A 20,959-nucleotide genomic window follows, 5' to 3' on the forward strand; every position below is an offset into this window, starting at 1 on the left:
TCTTGTTCTTAGTGTATTATCATCAGGATATTAATGTCATTGCAGAATGTTTTCTGTACTCGATAATATTTTTTGAAGACACCTGTAAAGAATAAAGGGGAGAGAGAGAATGCAGCTCATTAAACAGCACTGGACTTTCAATAGACTTATTTAGCACAAAATATCAACATTTTAAGCCATTGTATATTTATATAGAATGTTAGAAACAGTAAAAAGGTTATTTTAATGTTTTAAATAACACAAATTGGTTCAAATGACTGTTTTTGCTGCAAATAAAACATTATAATCAGATTATTTTCATGATTTCTTTGCATTTTGATTGCTGTTTCCACCATTCTACTCATAAATTAAACATGCATTTTAGGGAACTTTGCTTTGGTAGCATTCTGTAGCATTCTGAAACAATGCTAAGTGCAGCCAAAATAACTACGGTTTCATAAAGTATTCAGTCTTGTCACCCCTTATCTGCTGAATATTTTAGTAGGGTACAGGGCACGTTCTTCGATGCACAGACATTTAAGATTCACAATACAATGAGACAGGGATTCATAGTATTCCTTTTTGAATGTAGTGCACTATGCGTCATAATGTAGGGATATTAAAGAAGGTACTAACAGTGATTCCCCCAAGTGACAGTGACCCCCTCATAATTTGTCCCCCACACTTTAAAATCCAACAGTTTCACCAAGTACAAAAATCTCTTGGGTCTTCTGTTAAAATTTGTAAGCTACTGTCTGTAGAAACCATTGATTATATCTATCCTGTGAAAAATACTTTACTACTATGTAAAACTTACAAACAAGTTAACTGACTTTGTTCTTGAAGTAATTGATACAATGCAAACAAACACTATAAGCCGTTAAGTGACTTTCACTTCATTCAACAGCTCCTAGGAGAGACCCCCATCCTCTGTGATTAAAGGGCCGGGAGTCTCAAATGAATTAGCACACACCCTGAAAGTGGTGGAGACAGTAAATTAAAATATGGTTAAGGTATGGAATGTATGCTGATGAATGCTTGATATACATGGATGGTTAGGGAGGTGCCAGCCTAGAAAGGAAGTATCCATCGGCCGAAGAATGTGTCAAGTGGATGACCAGAAAACCCCCGGAGGGTAAACTGGGATCCACCCCATCACCTGGAAGGATGAGAAACACAAACTTTGGACAGTGTGGAGCCACCAGGAATGTGCCACTTTGGAGAGGAATGTGCCATCTGCTGATTGAATCAGCAACAGCAGGATGAAACAGTTCCCATAGACTAACATAGGAATTAATTCCTATAAGAATGGACTCTAAAGACTGATGACTTTGAGTCTTTGGTTCTGCTGCCAACCTCCAGGAGCATCAGGTGCATCTGACACAGACTCGGCTCCATCCTCATGACCAAGATACCTGGCCAGTAACTTGGCATGAGCAACTTCTAGGCTGGTAACTATAACACCTATACAGAACTTGAATGAATGATTGTGTGAATGAACCTCTCTCTCTCTCTCTCTCTCTATATATATGTGTGTGTGTGTGTGTGTGTATAAGAAATAAGTAGTCAAACAACGTTGTTTACTTTTATCTTTTGCTTTATCATTATATTTACAATAAATGTGGCATCTTTGCCTTATCCCTCTTAATAAGATCCTGCTGGTTTTTATTTTATTGGTACAACAATAATTTCAAAAACAAATTAGGAAGATTCTGTGAAGAAGCCAGTGTTTGGGGAACCGTCAGGAGAACTGAGGGTAAGAGTGGGGTTGGTGAGTTGAGAGCGTCTGGAGGAGGCAGGAGGGGAAGATGCAGTTAGAGATGCTTGGGGAGACACCAGGGGAGTATTTGTGTTAAAGAGGTTTGGGGGTGCCAGGGCTTAGATTAAAGAGCTAGATAGAAGAGTGGTTGTGTGGTTGAGGGATTTGGTGAGAGAGAAGAGAGCAGTCACAAGGTTTTGGTAGAGGTGGGAAGAGGGTTAGACTGCACATAGAAAGGAGATGGCTAGGTTGGAGGGGAGTCAGGAGGACAACTGGTTCTGGTCTGGGTAAGGGAAGACTGAAAGAGGAGTTGCTCTGTAGTAGCAACTTCTCTGCTCTAAGTAAACAATTAGTGGTTCAAGATACTTCACTCCCTGCCTCCTCCTTCCCTCTATTTAAAAGACTAGCAACTCAAGCCAAATATGGGAGAAATAGTACAGAATACTATGGTCTGGAATAGTGGCTGCAGGGAAGGGCTACACAGCAGCCTTGCACCTTGGCACTGGCTTGTGGGTCCCCAGCCACTCTGCACTCCATCTGCATATAGTTCAAATACTCAGACTTTATACAGGTGGATTTAATCATAACAAATAAATAACTTGTACTAGTAGGTTTGGGGCACACTGCAAAAATATACAGCAAACTATTACACATCGCCATGTGTTTTATATTCAACAGCATAATTCTCAGCTGAAATACACACTTTCAAAGTGGGACACAAGTGTTGCATACATAGGTTCCATGAAATAACAGTATGTTGTAATATTGAAATGCCCTTAATATTTGTATTACTTTGAGCAATTTAGCACCAATGCTGCCCATCTATATCCTGGGGTGGTGTTAAAGTGTATTTTGAGGAGGGGGCAAATAAAAATGTTGTGCCCACTATCTTTTAAAATCTATTTTATACTTTTGAAATAAAACTCCTTGCATAATATTCATTCATGAAATAATGCTCATTGTAGTTAATGGTGTTATTCCAGGGATGAATTTGGTTGCTTGTATTTAGGACATTAGTAAAATTGTTCTGGTTTTGAACTACAAGGAACCTTCTCACCTTGCACAGTCTACATAATGGCCATTCATAATTGTAGTGTCTGTGCTCAACAAGCAATGGGGCTGCTCCTTTTGTGCATCCCTGAGGGCACATAATGCTGCAAAGTGGGGTGGTATAGAGGGAAAAGGTGTGTCCACAGCCCCAACCTCACTCCATAAAATGTTAAGTCTGGCACTGTCAGTGTAGTACCGCTGTACACTGGACCTCTCAAAGAGGGATTCTATCTCCCCAAATTGTGCAGTTCCACACTGCTGTTTACTTGCACCAGTGGATAAATGCCATAATTGCCACCGCTGGTCGCGATTGCGATCGTGGCTTTTTTTTTTTTTTTGCTTGGGGCGGCAAAAATGCTGGAGCTGGCCCTGCCCTGACCCCAGCAGCATGTCAGCAAATACCTGCCACACTTTGGCAGCCTTGGTTATTACTTGCAGGGTGACCTCCAACGCACTCTCAGTCCTGGATTTCCCCCTAAAAACGTGTGTTCTGCACTGTCTAGCCATCTCCTGGACAGTCCAAATATATTAGGTCTGTTGCCCTGTAAGGGGATCAACACACAACAGTCTGCTACCTTAAATGAAGTTAACCGAACAATTCACAATACCAGATTATTTTAATTAAAGAATAAAAGAACTTTAGTTAACTATAGATAGTTTTTGAGTACAAGTAATGAGGCATTAAGGTTAGAAACACCACAAGAAAAATAAAAATGAAACCCTTTCTAAACTTAACAGATTAGATTTGATTCAAGGTGAAATTCCTTAACACGTTTCCAGTAACATTCCTGACCAAAATCTCAGGCCAGGATAGACTCCCAAAATCCAACAGCTGTCTTTTGTCTTTTTAGGTGAAAAGAGAGAGATGGACAGGGAGAGATACAATGGGCTGTTTTGCCCCTCACTTTTATAATTCAGTCACCCTTTGAAATGCATTTTCCGGAGAGTGACCCCCTAGATAAAGTTCTTTCCAGCTGAGAGCAAGGAGGTATGGCATCTAATGGGGGAGAAGTTTCATGCTAAGATGCAGATCTGTTTGTTCCTTCCACTCTTCCTTGTCAAAGAATGGCTACTTGATAGGTGATGGCCCATCAGTTTTGATGTCCCATGGCTAGAGGTGTCAACTTGCCCTTTGTCTTTGAAAAACAGATTTATCCACTCCACAGACTTGTCCGGTAAACACACTTCAGTCATGATTTCAGCATATGTTCATAACTTTACATATAATATTGCTACATACACTTCACCATGATATTACTGACCAGCAAATGATACCTTACAAGGCATATTTTATACATTACAATAGTATGTAGGGTGTGAATACAGAGGTCCATTCTGTCACAGTGGGTTTAGTGTACTTGTGGCAGCTCACTATGGTTGTTTGTGGTGTGCAAGCATTAATGTGGTTGTGATATGTGTGCCATGGTTGTGTTGTGTGGAAATTAATACTGATACGGGTCTCAATATGTTACGTCAGGATATCGTGTGTAGTGAAGGTGCTCACTAGCCTGTTGGAGGTGCATAGGTGGCTCGTGTTTACGTTGTGTGGGGAGGTTTAGTGTTACGGGTTGTGTGTGTGCAAGAATGGGCCAATGGTGGGGTTTGGTGTGTTGTGTAGCCATTGTGGAGTGTGTGTGCAGGGAATTTGGTGAGTTGTGGTTGTGTTGTTGCATGGTTTAGCTGTTATGGGATTTGCTATGCTTAGTTGTAAGGGTCTCAGTGTTGTGCTGAGTTAGTGGCCACCATGATTGTGTTGTGCTGTGTGGGGCCCCTGTGATTATGTTGTGTAGGGGTCACTGTGGTTGCGATGGGCTTGGTATGGATGTGTTGTGCAGGAGTCACTGTGTTTGTAAGGGGTTTGGGGTGGTTTTGTTGTGCAGTGCTGGGCTCAGGGTGGTTATTTTTGGGGGGGATGTCACTGGTTGCGAGGGGCTCGGGTGGTGGTGGACTTGGCGTGATTGTGTTGTGCGGGGGTCACCGTGGTTATGAGGAACTCTTGTGCTATTCGGTGTTGAGCAGGGGTTGCTGCGGTTGGGAAGGATTTGAGGGGCCGGAGTGTTGTGCCGTCCCCGTGGGAGCGGACCAGGTGCCCTCTCTTTCGGGCCTGCCCGGTGGCGGTTTCCGGAGGCGGGGACCGGTGCGGCACGGGCCAGGCCGGCTCTCGGCTGCACACGGCGGCGGGAAGGAGAGGAGCTGCCGGGCCATGCAGGCGGAGCGCGGTGGAGGCGGCGGCCGGCCCCGGCGGGGAGGCTGCAGGCAGGGCAGGAGGAGGCCCGGCGGCGGGGACACAGCAGCGGAAGGCGGCGGGGACGGACCCAGCCGGGGAGGCGGGGGCCGCGGAAGAGGCGGTGTTCATGGGCACGGAGGAGGAGGCGGGGGCCGAGGCAGGCGAGACCCTCGGGGCAGGGGGGCAGCGTCTCCCCTCCCTGCTCGCTACCACAGGCGGGTAAGAGGGAGCAGATACCGCGGCACGCGCCCTCCCTAGTCCGCCCCGGGAACGGGCTGCTGCAGCTACCACAGCAGGCAAAGGCCCCGCTCGGCCCTGCTTGCTGCTCCCTTCCCAGGACGCGCCCTCCTCGCTGACTAGACGCCACTGGGCCCCCAGCTGCAGGCTGGGCTGCGAGGGGCGCCCTGCAGGAGGGGAGACGTAGCGCCCCCCTCTCCCCTGCAGTGCTGGGTCTGAAAATTACCCCGGAGGTGGTCGCGAGCCGAGCCCGGGGTTGGACTCCCCCGAGCGTGTTTTGTGAGACTCCGGGGAGGGGACACGCTGTGCACCGCTTGAAATGCAGATTTGGATTTCGTGGCGTGAATCCATGTCGAGTGTGACGCTGAAAAGTGCCGCTTCCAAGAACACGTTTGTTTGGCAGAGTGGGAGGAGGGAGGCACCAACTACTGGCACCAGTGATTAGCTGCAGAAGCTGAGAGTACATTGTGCCCTCCCCGGCATATCACACGTCACCCACCCCTTTGACGTAAATTCTGCTTATGACGTTGTGCTGTAATTTTGGGATCAATGGTTCAGTATTTCTGGTTCTTATACTGTGGTTCTTCATCATGCTGTCTGGTTAATCTCCCAGTTAAATTGTGAGTGAGCCCCTGACTACACTAAGCAACAGAGAGTCCTGTGGCACATTTAAGACTAACATGTATTGGAGCATAAGCTTTCGTGGGTGAATGCCCACTTCGTGGGATGCATGCCTGACTACACTAGTATTCTGGTACCGTGGGGAGCCAGGTGTAGATTACACTCTGAGCCCTTAGATGATGTGATGATTTAAAATGTTGGTTTCAGCTGGTGTATCAGCTGTGTTAGGGCTCCCACCATTGCTTATGCTAGTATATGCTAGTATATGGCCTTAACCCCAGTCCTGCAATGTAATGCACAAATGGATCCTTGTGCAGAATCAGGGCCTTAAAGTATAAAACGAAATTCTTGGTTGGTGCCATTACTTAAAATGTATTCACTAATAATTTAATTTGTATACAATATAAACTTCCATGGTGATACATACATAAAAATGACTGGACTCTCTATTTTGAATATTAAGTTTTGTTTTTAACCCTGGGGCATACAAATGCAGGTGGAATAAAAGCACTGTGCAGCACCTGCAATAATTGAGAAAACCAATAGCTTTGGCTTATTTTGTGCTGGATCCTGCAAGAGTACAGACAAGATGAAATAGGAAGTAAAGCGTTTTGACATCTACTGCAGAGAATATAACAAAGATAACTGCCCCATGATAGGGCTTGTCTACAGGGGAAAGCGCTTGCAAAATTTATTTAATTCAGTTAGTTGAAGCTATTTGTGTGTGGGAGGTGTGTGAGCGCATGCATGTGTGTGGCCTTTAAATAACAGTTTCAACCTTTATATTATTTCTTTTTGTATCTGGATATTTTTGTATATATTCCAGTATTGTTGATTATTTACAGACAGTTTTTCTAACTTTAAAGGGAAACAGTCAACCTAAAATCACATTTCTGTACCAATTTTTTAACCTGATATTTTTGGAAGTAGCCCCCGAAGGTTTACTATAACTAAGAGAACAGAGAGAGTTTTTTAGTTCTCTATTTTCTCAGGTTGTTTACTTTGTGCATTTGACAATACTTTCACTATTTTATTGATAGTTATACTTTGTATCAAGTGCACTAGCATGATGACATCACCCTTATCCATGGCCGAGAATATAGTGAACAGTGTCTTTAAGAGCCCAGTAATCCTCATTTTCTTCCCCAGGCTCTTTAAGAGAGTGTTTAACAATAAGGCATGGTCTACACTTAAAAATTAGATCAACTTTGCTATGTCACTCAGGGCTGTGAAAAATTTCACGCTTTGAGTGCCATAGTTAAGTTGACTGAACCCCAGGTGCAGACACAGCTAGGTCGATGGAATGATTCTTCCATCGACCTAGCTACCACCTTTTGGAGAGGTGAATTAACTACATGGATGGAAAAACTCCTTCCATCAATGGAGGAAGCGTCTCCACTACAGTGCCACTGTAGCGTAGCTGTGGCCTAAGGCTTTGTCTTCAGTAGAGAAATTCAATTTTAACCGTGGTTTGCTCTCCTAACACACCTTATATTTGCTCACAAAAGTACTCCCAATGGTGTATGTGTGCGCCAACTGTAGTTTGGATTAGACTTACTTCCAGCAAGACTAACCACTGTCAGTATCCTCTATGTTGTTCTGTTACGTCAGTGCCAGTGGGACTGAGATGGATTGTGTGATAGCACCAACAGCGCAAACAGTGCTCCCAGAGCTATCCCATAATTTCCCTGCCCATGTGCTTGGAACTGGCAGTTCCCCTTTGGGTACTTTGAAGACCTCAAACCAGGCCATCCCCGATCCTTCAACCAGCTCCTGTAGCTCCCTGGGACCTGTGGGGAGGGAAGATCTTGTCCTGTTGGCTCTTAGTTTGCTAGAATCCACAGAAGTACTAGGAATATCTGCCTCCTCCAATCCCTTCTGCTCCTACCAGGTCACTCTAGATGCTCCTTGCGGCCCATGGAGGAGCCCTGGGGAGAGAAGACTATACTCTCCATCCCAACCGTCCTGGTCAGGCATTTTGGGAGAGCTTTCCTGTTCAGATTAGAACCATTTTAATGTGGTAGATCTTGAACCTGAACTACTTGATGTTTCTTAAAAATAATTTCAGACCTGTATTCTTACACAGAGTTTAAAAATACATCACAAAGTCAGAATATAAATCCCTTGCTTAGAAAACTATTGAGGGTAAGCTATTTGATATTTGAATTCCTTCTCGCTGTTGGCATTTCAGTCTCTAATATGGAAGTCTCTGTTGTATTATGCCTGCAATTATGGTAAACCTAGGTGAGATCTATTAAGATTATGTCAAATTAAATTAAAGTCCGATTTTTTGGTCTGCTAGCCTACTTCCATGCAGATGAGAGATGAAATGCAAATAAAATTACAGGAAAACAGAGACCAGCAATTCAGTAAACCTATAATAAAGTACACTTTTATGAACAAAATTGTTTCATATACTGAGAAACATGTAAAATCTGCTTTTCTAGCAATTAGCTTGCAGCATTTAATCACTTGCTATATTATCAGTAATGTCATTAGTCAGCTGGATTGACTTGAAAACTGTTATTTAGTCACAATGTTATATGCTTTTAACATCTTAATTATTAGAAGATGGAGAACATTAAGCCGCTAGAGTCCTTGCCCTCACTTAATGTTTATATAACCAGCTGTGCCACTTTTGGATTCTGCAAAGGCCCACTAATTCTGTCAAGTCCAAAATTCAGTTTCCCATTCTGTGGTGGATATTAGCATTGAAGGGGATAACAAACATTCACAGAGTGCTAATTGTTATGAATATTGGAGCCATTCATACAGTCTGATCTGCATGGCTGGAAAGCTGTACCTGCGAAGGCCTAATGACCACAAACATGAAATAGGAGGCAAAGTCCTAAAGCTTTTTGACATCTACTGCAGAGAATATAACAAAGATAACTGCCCCACGATAGGGTTTGTCTACAGGGGAAAGCACTTGCAAAATAAGGAAGGATGTGAATTTCAACACAACAGCTATTCTATACTAATCCCCCATGTGGACAGTCTTGTTCTGCTTATTTATGTGGGGACACTCAGGAAACTTAAGGTGAATCAAGTAAAGGAGTGGCGTCAATAAAGTTAAAGTGCAACTATTTAAAGCACTTCACTCCTGAATGAGAGCAGCCACATGGAGGTTTAAGAGGCTTTAACTTACGAGCACTGATGTCACACTATTAGTAGATTCATCTTAAGTTTCCTGAGTGACCCTGTGTAGACATGTCTTTAAGGTTCTCTTTGTTCAGAATGGGTGTCTACAAGGGGAACTTTTGTGGAATAGCTGATTCTGAGCTATTTCCCCATGTAAGCAAGTCCTTAATCTGTAATGTAAATCTCTAACGCTGTTTTGTAATAATGTTTTCCTGTCTGTAATGCAAACAAAAACCATTTTAAAACACTGATGCCCCACACTGTGTCAGTCATTGATTAGGCATGGTTAGTCTCAGGGCTTGTCTACATGGGGACATTCAGGAAACTTAAGACCAATTAACATATGGTGTGAAGTTAATGCACATAAAGCACAGTAAACCTCTCTGTGGATGCTCTAATTCAGAAGTAAAGTGGCCTAAGGGCTTGTTTACACTTGAAAGTGAGGGCTTGTCTACACTTACGTTTTATAGTGCTGTAACTTGCTGGCTCAGGGTTGTGAAAAATCACCCCCCTGAGCACAGCAAGTCTGAGCGCTTTAAAGCACTAGTGTAGACAGGCTCCGAGCACTGGGAGCTGCACTCTCAGTGCTCGGAGCTAATCCCCTCATGGAGGTGGATTACCAGGAGCGCTGAGAGAGCTCTCTCCCAGCGCTCATGCGTGACCACACTCGCATTTCAAAGCGCTGCTGTGGGAGCGTTCCCGCGGCAGCACTTTGAAGTTTCCAGTGTAGACATACCCTTAGGCCTTGTCTACACTGCCACTTTACAGCACTGCAACTTTCTCGCTCTGGGGGGGTGTGTGAAAAAATAGCCCCCTGAGCGCTGCAAGTTTCAGCGCTGTAAAGTGGCAGTGTAGACAGTGCACCAGTGCTGGTAGCCGTGCTCCCAGCGAGTGTAGCTACTCCCCTCGTGGGGGTGGGGTTTTTTTGCAGCATGCTCTCTCCCAGTGCTGGTGCCGCAACTACACAGCAACATTAAAGTGCTGTTGCGGTGTGAAAAAACACCCCCCTCAGTGATGCAAGTTTCAGTGCTGTAAAGTGGCAGTGTAGATAATGTTACAGCGCTGGGAGCTATTCCCCTCGCAGAGGTGGTTTTATTACAGCGCTGGGAGACCTTGGTTTTATTACAGCGCTGGAACCGTGACTACACAGTCACGTTAAAGCGCTGCCACATACCCTTATTCTGGAATAAGTATCTACACATGGAGTTATTCAGGATTAGGGTTTTTTTTTTTTTTTTTTAAGACAAATCCTTAGTTTGGTGTGGTTTAATCCTCTGAATGAGAGCATCCACACAGGATTTTAATGCACTTTAATTTGTGTAATAAATAGCAGTGTCTATACTGGGGTTTTTGTTGGCATAGCTATGTCAGTGAGTGGGGTGTTTTTTCCACACCCTTGACAAACACAGCTATGCCAACATAACTTTTAAATGTAGATCAAGTCTCAGTGTAGGTTGGCCCACAACAGATGTTTTGTGTTAGTTACTAGTAAATCTCTGTACCAAAAACAACTGAGGCATTGTCTAGACATAAAGTTTAAATCGACATAGCTACATTGGTCAGGGGTGTGAAAAATCCACAAGCCTGACCGATGTAGCTGTGCCAACTTAACCCCAAGTGTAGATGCAGTTAAGTTGGTTGAAGAATGCTTCCATTACTCTAGCTACTGTTACTGGGGGAGGTGGTGTTCCGACACTGATGGAAAAACCCCTTCCATTCGTGTAGGCTTCAGCCATACTAGAGGGTTATGCCAACACAGTTAGAGTGACATAGCCATGCTGGTATAGTCTCCTATGTGTAGACATGGTATTAGAATGGAAACATTTTAACTTTTGAGCTCTGGAGTTCAGGATTCTGCTTTTCCCTTGGAAGCTTTGATGGTATCAGAGGCATCAGAGAAGCGTGTTTTTTGTCCAGGCTTGCAACAGAAACTTACAGCTTGAACTCTAGGATAGTAAAGGAGAAAATAACTTTAAAATATTTAGTTTTAAAATACAAATGTATTTTGTTAATTTTGTGTTTAAATATATTTTATGTTACTGATTCACATCTCAAACATTTTTGTGTTTTTAACTATTTTGATCTGTTTTTCTTTGCTTTGCTTTCTTTTTTTAAAATCTGATTTATGTATTATCAATGCACCTCTCTGAAGTATCTGGAACTTTATTAAGGAATTGACACAATTGCTGTGTCATTCTTTTAGAAAATAAGCCTAGAATCACTCAGGTTAGAACACTATGAGAAACAGTGTGACTAATGTCTGACATTCTTCCTTGGGGAGGGGGAAAAAAAGGAGATTGACAACCAAATGGTGTTACCTTTGACCAGGATGCGCTTTGTTTTAATTGGCCCGAAGACTGAATGTTCCCAGTCCTCCACCACAATGTGATACACCTCTACCTCGATATAACGCTGTCCTCGGGAGCCAAAAAAATCTTACCGCGTTATAGGTGAAACCGCGTTATATCGAACTTGCTTTGATCCACCGGAGTGCGCAGCCCCGCTCCCTCCGGAGCACTGCTTTACCGCATTATATCTGAATTTGTGTTATAACGGGTCGCATTATATCGGGGTAGACGTGTATATGGGAGAACCAGGCTCTGGGGCAGTTGGTTTGCCAAATGTCATATTTCATTGCAGGTGTGGGTCATATTGGATAATTCTATGTTGCTTGCTCTATTAAACCATCTAATTTATGTTAAAAATAAATGGAACACATTTGCAGTTACTTTTTTCTTTCTGTTTGTAGATTAGAAATTATAGTATATCAAGTACTAATTTTTCTATGAACCCAGCATAATGTTTGTCTCCATTTTTATCCTGTATAATTCCTTTATCTTAATATTCTAGACAGTTTTGTATTTTATTCCATGTTCTACCATGAAGTTTTTCTACTTTTATCTTTGTCATAGTCTGCCTATACAGAAAAAAGCAAATCCTTTCTGAAACTCTGAATAAATGATATAAAGTTTTCTTCTGATAATTATCTTGACTGGATGCTCCTCAGGCAGCCTCAAAAAGCTTTAGGGCTTGCCTTCTAATTCTGTATTTTTTGTCATTACATTTGTAACATAAGGTAGTGTGCTCTCTAACTTCCATATCTTTTTCTCACTGCTGAGTGACACATTAGACATGTTTTGTGAAGCCTGCTGCTTCAGTGTAGCTGGAAGTACCTGGTCTGTCGTGACTTTTCTGGCAGCTAGGGAGAGGTCAGAGTGCATTTTTTATGTTCTGAATGGTGGAAGCTGAATGGATAGATCTGTTGCTTGCTTTCTTACTCCCTTTCTGTGGTCAGCCTCTTGATGGCATCAAATTCACTTCAGTCTCAAACTGGAACTTCATTATCTCTGTGTATTTTATTTAAAGATTTAACGCTGGTCTAAATTAATATCTAATGTTATCAGACTAAGGTAAATTCTGTCTAGTCCAGGGGTCGGCAACGTTCGGCACGCGGCTTGCCAGGGTAAGCACCGTGGCGGGCCGGGCCGGTTTTATTTACCTGCTGACGCGGCAGGTTCGGCAGATCGCGGCCCCCACTGGCCGTGGTTCGCCGTCCCGGGCCAATGGGGGTGGCGAGAAGCGGCGTGGGCGAGCGATGTGCTGGCCGCGGCTTCTCGCCGCCCCCATTGGCCCGGGACAGTGAACCGCGGCCAGTGGGGGCCGCGATCGGCCGAACCTGCCGCATCAGCAGGTAAATAAAACTGGCCCGGCCCGCCAGGGTGCTTACCCTGGCGAGCCACGTGCCGAACGTTGCCGACCCCTGGTCTAGTCAATAAAACTTGACTTGAACCTTTTGTAGCTTGATCAATACTTTTGCTTCACTAATCTTGCAGTCGTGAACAGGAGGTGGAGGGTGGCATATGGTATATTTTGCTCTTAGATTCTTTGTAATAGCCAAAAGGACTGCTCACACAAATAGGACTGCAGAATTGGGCCCGTATTAAGTGATGCTTCTATTCAGCAAAAACTCTCAACAGGAATATAAAATATATATACATGAAGTCAGTGGAAGTTGTGCCTGAGTAAGAAATATTGAATAGTTCCCTTCAATATTAATTAAAGAATTTACAAATCATAAAATCGATTTTTATATTAATTTCAGTCTGCAGCATTGCAACTAATCAGATTACTACTCTGTCACACTTACAGGGCTAACTGCACCTTTGTCCCCTTGCTAGGTGTCTCTGAGTGCAGTCCATCAGGTATCAGGCCTTGTGCCTTTACATTGGGCCATTGGCTACAGATGTTCTTGGTAAGCGAGTCTACTAGCTTTGGCACCTATGGTTCTTTCCTTTGGGAGCCTATGACCAGTCATATAGTGACCAAACAGCCTTCTTAAAAGCAAAGTTTTGTTTAATGTTAACAGCTGGAACAAAGCATTTAGAGATAAAGGATTTTAAAACACGTCTATCTTACCTATAGACTTATCTTCAGGGGACGCTAATCTAGGCAGGTGTAAGTTCTTACCTCTGTCAGTCTGAATGGCTCCCCCAAAACAGCCTCCCTCCAGAAAGAGAATCTCTCTTTATCCAGCCAGAGATGTCTTGTCCTTTTCTGTTCCTGTTTTTTCCCCTGCTTGTCCACACCAATTTGGTAGGCTGCATAGGAAGTTGAGCCAGTCTCCTCAGAGTGAATGGCTCTGCCATTGTCCTGTAACAGCCCTCAAGCATTTACAGTAGGTGGCTTATCTTAAGTCATTGTTTTCCCATTCTGCTTATTTTCCCAACAACCCTTAACCCAATATAGTCTTACAGTGAACATCCCAATAACCATGTCAACATACAATATTAATAAATTATTACAGAACTGCTGTAAGTCCATCACATAGTGTCTTTTTCTACTCCAAGTAACAAAAATTATTCTCCCCCCCCCCCTTTTTACATCGTTGGTTCTGTCTTTGCATTTCTACTATCTTGCTTCTGCTGTTCTGAACAGTTTTGTCTCTGTATTTCTCCCAGGGTGTCTCTGGTAGTTTCTTTAATTTATAAGCAGATATGCTTAGAGGTCATCCTGAAATTCTGGGAACTTTTAAAGGTGTCCTCATTTAAGTTGCCTATATTTTTAACTCTAAAAGAGGGAAAATTATTTTAAAGGATTTTATATAAACCATTAACACTCTTCAGTTTATATTATAAAGGGGGGGCATTATTTGGAAGAAACTGTATATTGATACTTGTTTTAAGTATTTAAGAGAACTTCATTCCAAGACTTCTTACAAGAACTTAACAGCACATTTCATTAGAAAAAATAAGTATAAGTTGAGAAAGAATAGAATTAAAGGTCAGAGAATTTGCCATTATACCATTTTTCTGTACCTCTCAGCTTAAAATACAGCATTCTGGCTGCCAAGGAAACAGCATTAGTCATGAACAGCAGATGGGGTAGGTAGTCCAACCTTTCTGTTTTATGCTGATCATATCCTGTATTTGTGTGCATGACTGCCTTAGTTATTCAAAAATAGGTGATAGTTGACCATTTAAAATAAATAGTGTACAGGTAAGTGCTTCAAAACATAAAAACAATGTGGGAATATATTTCTCATCTCACTTTGTGGTATTTTCCATAGTGTGCAACAGACCAAAATTTGAATGTTCATCTTCAGTTGGATTCTTAGGGACTGTAGCTGCAATCCTTACCACAGGAAAAACTCAGTAGGAATATTACCTGTACAAGGACCAGGGAAAACTTGCTTGCCTTATTCACGTGTAGTCATCCCCAGCGAAGTCCATAGAACTATTCACGTAAACCAAATGGGATTTTGTCAGTAGTCATGCTAAGGGAACAGAAAACTAACTTTGTAAAATGGTTAGCAAAAGTTATACGTTCTGGTGGTTCAGAAATCTTTATCCCAGAATATTCTAATTTGTCTAAAAATCAGGCTCATTTTTCATCATGGGAATTTTAAGTGGGTTCATAGTTCTGTGTAAATGGACTGCTAATGTGAGATTGCTTCCATTTCCTATTTCCTCCCAAAAGTAAATGTGATGGGAACAGTATTATTGCTTTTCAGCCCTACATAATCTAATCATGTTGTTCTTTAGTAGTCCTTAGTAGGACCCCATGACAAATACTGGAATGAATATTTCTGACTGATTTAAAAACAGCAAAGTAATTCATGCCTGTATAAATCTGTCTTATGGAATGAGGGGCTCCCAGTTTTTCCCCTCCACTTTTATGTATGGTATTCCTTTGCATTTGTATTTGCATCTGTCTTCTTCTTTATTGCTTTAAAAATGCCACCTGGTATAAGAATGAGGCTTCAGTGTTTCTGTTGGTAGACCTCAATAACAGAACCTTGCCAGTGAAATCGGTAAATTCAGTGGAGTGTGTGAGAACCTTGCCTCAAGTTACTGCAGTTCTGCTTCTATTCCTGCCTTTCCCCAGAGGATAGCTATAGAAAGATTCTCTTTAACCCTGGGGTGGCCAGACTTTTTTGACTTGTAGAATTGCACAGGGATGAGAGATTGAAATTCTAGGTCACAACTGTCCCTGGGCTACTTCTCTTATGTTGCCAACATGTTGCATTGCTTTAAGCTTATTCTTATTGCCTGAACATTGTGGCTTTACCCACATTCTCTTTTGGGGATGTACCACTCAGATACTGCTGCTTTGTGTTCTTCAACTTATTCCTGTCCCTATTAATTCATAGCAACAATGGGAACTCATGGAAGTAACTGAAACTGAAGTGATATTATACTCCCTTTTTCTTTCTCCTTAACAGCAATCTTTAGCAAGAGTGCAAAAAATAAATGGCCCCTAAGAGGTGGATTAAAAATGAGTACATAGAAGTACAATTGTTAGAACTGTGGTCCATAAAGAAAGTTTTAGCTTGGGGCTCTGATCCTCTAATGGATCTATGTGGGCAGCATCTTACACGTGAGCGATGCCCTGTTGACTTCTTCGAATGATTACAAGAGGCTGTTCGTACAGAGTCAGTTGCAGGATCAGGGCCTAATTGTGCAACAACTTTGATAGGATAGGATTGTGAGACTTTCTTTGGACAGATGGCAATGCAAAATGGTGTTTTGTCAAGGCATTTCTAGTACATTCATCACTAATGTATCACAGCACCAATAAGCTTACATAAAGAATGTATTCTCTACCTTTCCCCATTTTACCCCAAGTTCAGTGTGTGTGGATTGTAAAAGTATTTTAATTATATTTTTAGTTTTTTGACTTCAGGGAAATGGTGCTGAGTCACTCTTTAGCTTTGTAATGAAGTCAAATCTTGCAAAGAGTGCAGTTTTGAACACGATGCTGAAATGAACGGGGAGCCAGATAGAACTGTGGTCTTAAAAAGCATATGTGAAGTAGCCACTCCTCAAAGATAAATGTATGTTTTTTTTTTTTTTTTTAATTTTTAGCTAAATCAAGTTACCAAACTTCTTTTTAAAAGCAGAGGTACTTTTTGTTTGAGCACATAGAAAGGCATTTGAATACATCCTCTGTACTTTTTTGTCCTTGAATAGCTGAAAAACCACTGAACTAAAATGTTGGTTTGCTGATTCCTGATATACCATATCTAGTTTAAGAATAATGGTATAGCTGTTTTATAAACACTGGAGATATTATGATGTATAGTGGAATTGTTCACACCACCACTTAACAATAGTATTGCAAATATTCCCCTAGAATACGTTGAGCCAGTTTTGACAAATGCCTAAGATAGATGGGAACCATCCAGATCATCCTCTAGAGATTTAAACCAGTGGTTCTCAACTATTGTACTGGTGACCCCTTTCACATAGCAAGCCTCTGAGTGCGACCCCCCCTATAAAGTAAAAACACTTGTTTATATATTTAGCCTCATTATAAATGCTGGAGGCAAAGCAGGGTTTGGGGTGGAGGCTGATAGTTCGCAACTCCCAATGTAATAACCTCGCAACCCCCTAAGGGGTCCTGACCCCCAGTTTGAGAACCCCTGATTTAAACAGATTTGGGAACTGGCCTAGCTTGCCAGTAATTTATTTTTCAGTCATTTCAGGTCATATTTTCTGTAGCTGCAGTGATTCTTCTTGGGGGAAAAGTTGAAAGTATAATAGAACCTCAGAGTTACGAACACCTTGGGAATGGAGGTTGTTCATAGCTCTGAACAAAATGTTATGGTTGTTCTTTCAAAAGTTTACAGCTGAACATTGTTTTAATAGAGCGTTGAAACTTTACTATGCAGAAGAAAAAATGCTGCTTTTCACTTAATTTAAGTGAAACAAGCACAGAAATCGTTTCCTTACTTTATCAAATCTTTTTTTAAACCCCCCCCTTTTTTTTTTAGTACTTTACTTTTAACACAGTAGTGTATTGCAGTGGTCTCCAAAGTGGGGTGTGCACACCCTGGGGGGTGCGCAAGAGGATCCCTGGGGGTGCACAGCAGGAGGAGTGCTTTTTTTTTTTCTTCTTCGTCCGAGCAGCTTTTTTTTTGTGCTTTGGCAAAAATGGTAGAGCCGGTGCGGCAGGGGATGCATGCTCAAAATTTTTTTACTGAAGTTTGGAGACCACTGGTGTATTGTATTTGCCTTTTTTTTTTTTTTTTTTTTTTAATGTCTCTGTTGCTGGCTGATTGCTTACTTCCGGTTCCAAATAAGGTGTGTGGTTGATCAGTCAGTTTGTAATTCTAGTGTTCATAACTCTGAGCTTCCATCGCTCTAAAACTTATTCGTTATAGTGGACCCCATCCTTCAGTTTGTATTCACATTACTAGTCCCATTTAAGTTCACCTGCTACAGGCATTTTTAAAATAGGGGAGGGGGAAAATAATTTCTCCCCCTTGAAGTCAGTGGGATGTCTCAAACGAATAAAAACTCTAGGGTCAGGCTGAGTGTGTGTGTGTGTGTGTGTGTGTGTGTGTGTGTGTGTGTGTGAATGTTGAAGACCACTAATGTTTTGATAGAGCAAAAGATTTCAGGAAGATGAACTTTTTGTTTTCTTCCAACAATCAAGTTGGGACTTGCTTCATAGTATCTCTTTCTCTATCTTTATATAGCGCATTACTTAGAACATACTTATTTAGAGAAGATACCTTTTCTCCACTTTAGCACATTCTGGCTCTTGTGAGCCTAAAGTGATCAGTCCTGATGTCCAAAATTCATGAGGCAGTCTCCTGGACTTCATACAGCTTTCAGAAATTCCCATACTGTATAACAAAGATTAAAAGCTTTCTGCCCTGTATCTGTCCTTTCAGCTGCCCTTTCTTCTAATTAAACTTCTTTTTTTGCTTTGGTAAATCTCTCTAAAGGTCACAGATGGAGCAAGCAAGTGGAGAGGATTACTCTTTGTTGAGGGAGATATCTATATCTATATCTATATACCTTCATGAAAGAACCTCTCTCAAGGCATTTTTTACTTTCTGTAAAACTCATTTGCTTTTTCTTATTTCCCTCATCTTGATAAAAGTCTGTAATGAGAGGAGAGATTGTGCTAGAAGAGAAAGATGTAGTGTTATGGGGGCTCAGTGGCCCATAAAAAGGGAAGTAAATTATTCCTGTTAATGAGAGGCAGTACTTAAAGGTCACTGAGGGAGCCTCACCCATGAATGTCTGAAACTGTACAAATGCCAATAAGAAAGGAATGTCAAATAACTATGAACACCCTCACCACCATAATGCATTACTGCTCTTCTAAAAATATTTTCTTATCCACTTTTCAGTTTTATAATTGTGGCATATAATTATAATCTCTGTAGATTTAGTTCTCAACAGTACTGTTTGTTATTGTTTTATCCTCATGCTAGTGCTACTATGCAAATAGGGTGACCAGACAGCAAGTGTGAAAAATTGGGACAGGGGGTGGGGGGTAATAGGAGCCTATATAAGAAAAAGACCCAAAAATCGGGACTGTCCCTATTAAATCGGGACATCTGGCCACCCTATATGCAAATGCAAATGAAAGGCAGTGCAAGGCACAGAGAAACAGCTTAAAGATAGAGAAAAGTCAGGATGTTTTGTCTACAGACCTAATAGACTTAGTCAGGCAAAGACCGAGAAGAACAAAGCACAAATGCAAGAGGAGGTGCAAACGCCCACGTTAACTTGTCTGAGGTGTCTGATAAAAATTGCAGTTGAATGACTTTTACAAATGGTTAGTTTCTAATGAATAATTAATGATTAATTGGAAGGGAAATGAGCTTATCTACACAATGTGAAACCCTGAAAGGAGGACATATAATGGAGGGTGGGTTAATGTCAGTGAGACAGCAAACTAGATTGATGGTTTCTCCAGAAGTGATTGTTTGATTTCTCACCCTATTGTATCCTTTGTCGCTAAATGCAGACAACATAATTTATGATGCTGAAAAATTTTATCAAACAAGATGCACCATTTCTGGTTTCTATATCTCAGAATATATAGTAGGACTATTGTTATGTCTGCCAACCTACATTAGAAACAACATGTGGCTTACAGAATCGCTGCCACTTTGATATTGCTTGTAAAAAGAAAAGCATTGGTGGTGGGTGAGAACAGGGAGGCTATTCCAGGCATAGGAACAGCATGATACAACAACATGCAGCTGAGTGGGAATAGGAGATGGAGAGCAGTAAGGCAAAAGGACTTGATAGCGCAGGGAAGGTGGGTTGAGTAGGGAAAAATGAGAGCAGAGAGATAAGTTGGGTAAGATTGTGTTGGAATTTGTTGGAGAGTACAAAACACTTGATTGTAAGTAGTACAGGGATTCTTGGAGTGGTAGTGGAGTGCTCAGAGCAGGAAGGTTATGTTTGCAGTACACTTTAGGTAGGTTGAAGATAGGAGATAAAGTTGCAGAATGAGAGTTTAGAGAGCTAAGAGGGAGAAGGACTGAGTACCGAACTCTGAGAGACACAATATATAAGGTTTCAGAGTAGCAGCCGTGTTAGTCTGTATCCGCAAAAAGAACAGGAGTACTTGTGGCACCTTAGAGGCCCCGAATATTGGCTAACTGCTTGGACCAAAGGGCCACATTATTATTTATATTTGTCCTTGCTCTGGGGGTTCTCATCCCAGTCCAGAGAGGTCAGAGGCTCCTACATCATACAGTGGCCCCAGAGGAGAAAGGGACTGGCTGTTGAGGTGACATGCTCAGTCTAAGGATTGGTTGGTTGGTGAGGGGAAGCCCAAACACTGCTGTCTCCCGACCCACTCCATAGTTGCCGCAAGAGTAGGTGAGCTCACTCTTCTCCCATGGGTTCCCAGTATAGTATAGTGTGTCCTGCTGCTGCAGTGGCATATTCAAGGATTCTGATATGCAGCCACAAAAGAAAGTGCTTGGCAGCGACATCTGTAGTTAGGTTGCCTACTCCCCTTATATATTGTAAAAAGAACAGGAGTACTTGTGGCACCTTAGAGACTAACAAATTTATTAGATGCATCCGAAGAAGTGGGCTGTAGCCCACGAAAGCTTATGCTCCTTGGCTCCTTGTGTTGTTGCTGTGCGTACTTACCAGGAGTGCTTGTGTCGATGCAGAGCGCGTTGCACCGTGAGTGGTTTTGGCAATGCATGGTGTGGCAGAAATGAGTTATGCAGGGGTGACTGAGAGCAAGGGGTCAACTTCTCATAATGCAATGTTCTTCATCCCATGATATTATATCTGTCTCATAATGGATTGCTACCAGTGAGTGGGAAATCATTTTGGAGTGGGAAAATCCACTCTGGGGGGGGGCTGTTGTCATGCAAGTGTGCAGAGCCATTAATTGTCTCCTGCTATGCAGGATTGTGATTCTTGGCAATGTGCTGGACATAGTGGATGGCTTTTGCAGCTATGAGTTTTCCAAACTCTGGTGATGCAATAGATGGCACACACATCCCTATTTTGGCCCCATTACCTTGACACAGAGTATATCAACAGAAAGGGCTGTTTTCCCATGGTTATGGAAGTGCTGATGGATCACCGGGGACACTTCACTGACATCAGTGTTGGCTAGTCAGGGAAGGTGCATGACGCTCCTATCTTTAAGAACACAGGACTGTTCAGAAA

At 42.2% G+C, this 20,959-nt stretch overlaps 1 protein-coding gene across 1 annotated transcript in view; it reads left to right on the forward strand.

The window, feature by feature from the left end:
* The first annotated feature begins 4,837 nt into the window (after positions 1 to 4,837).
* AVEN (apoptosis and caspase activation inhibitor) overlaps positions 4,838 to 20,959 on the forward strand; it is a 176,706-nt gene continuing 160,584 nt past the window's right edge. The window contains exon 1 of the mRNA XM_026651294.2: positions 4,838 to 5,234. Within this exon, the coding sequence (XP_026507079.1) occupies positions 4,992 to 5,234 (243 nt within the window). The 5' untranslated portion in view covers positions 4,838 to 4,991. The remainder of the gene's footprint in view (positions 5,235 to 20,959) is intronic.

This window comes from Terrapene carolina, unplaced genomic scaffold (genome assembly GCF_002925995.2).
Source record: "Terrapene carolina triunguis isolate 2854851 unplaced genomic scaffold, T_m_triunguis-2.0 Scaffold96, whole genome shotgun sequence".
Taxonomy (NCBI): Eukaryota; Metazoa; Chordata; order Testudines; family Emydidae; genus Terrapene; species Terrapene triunguis.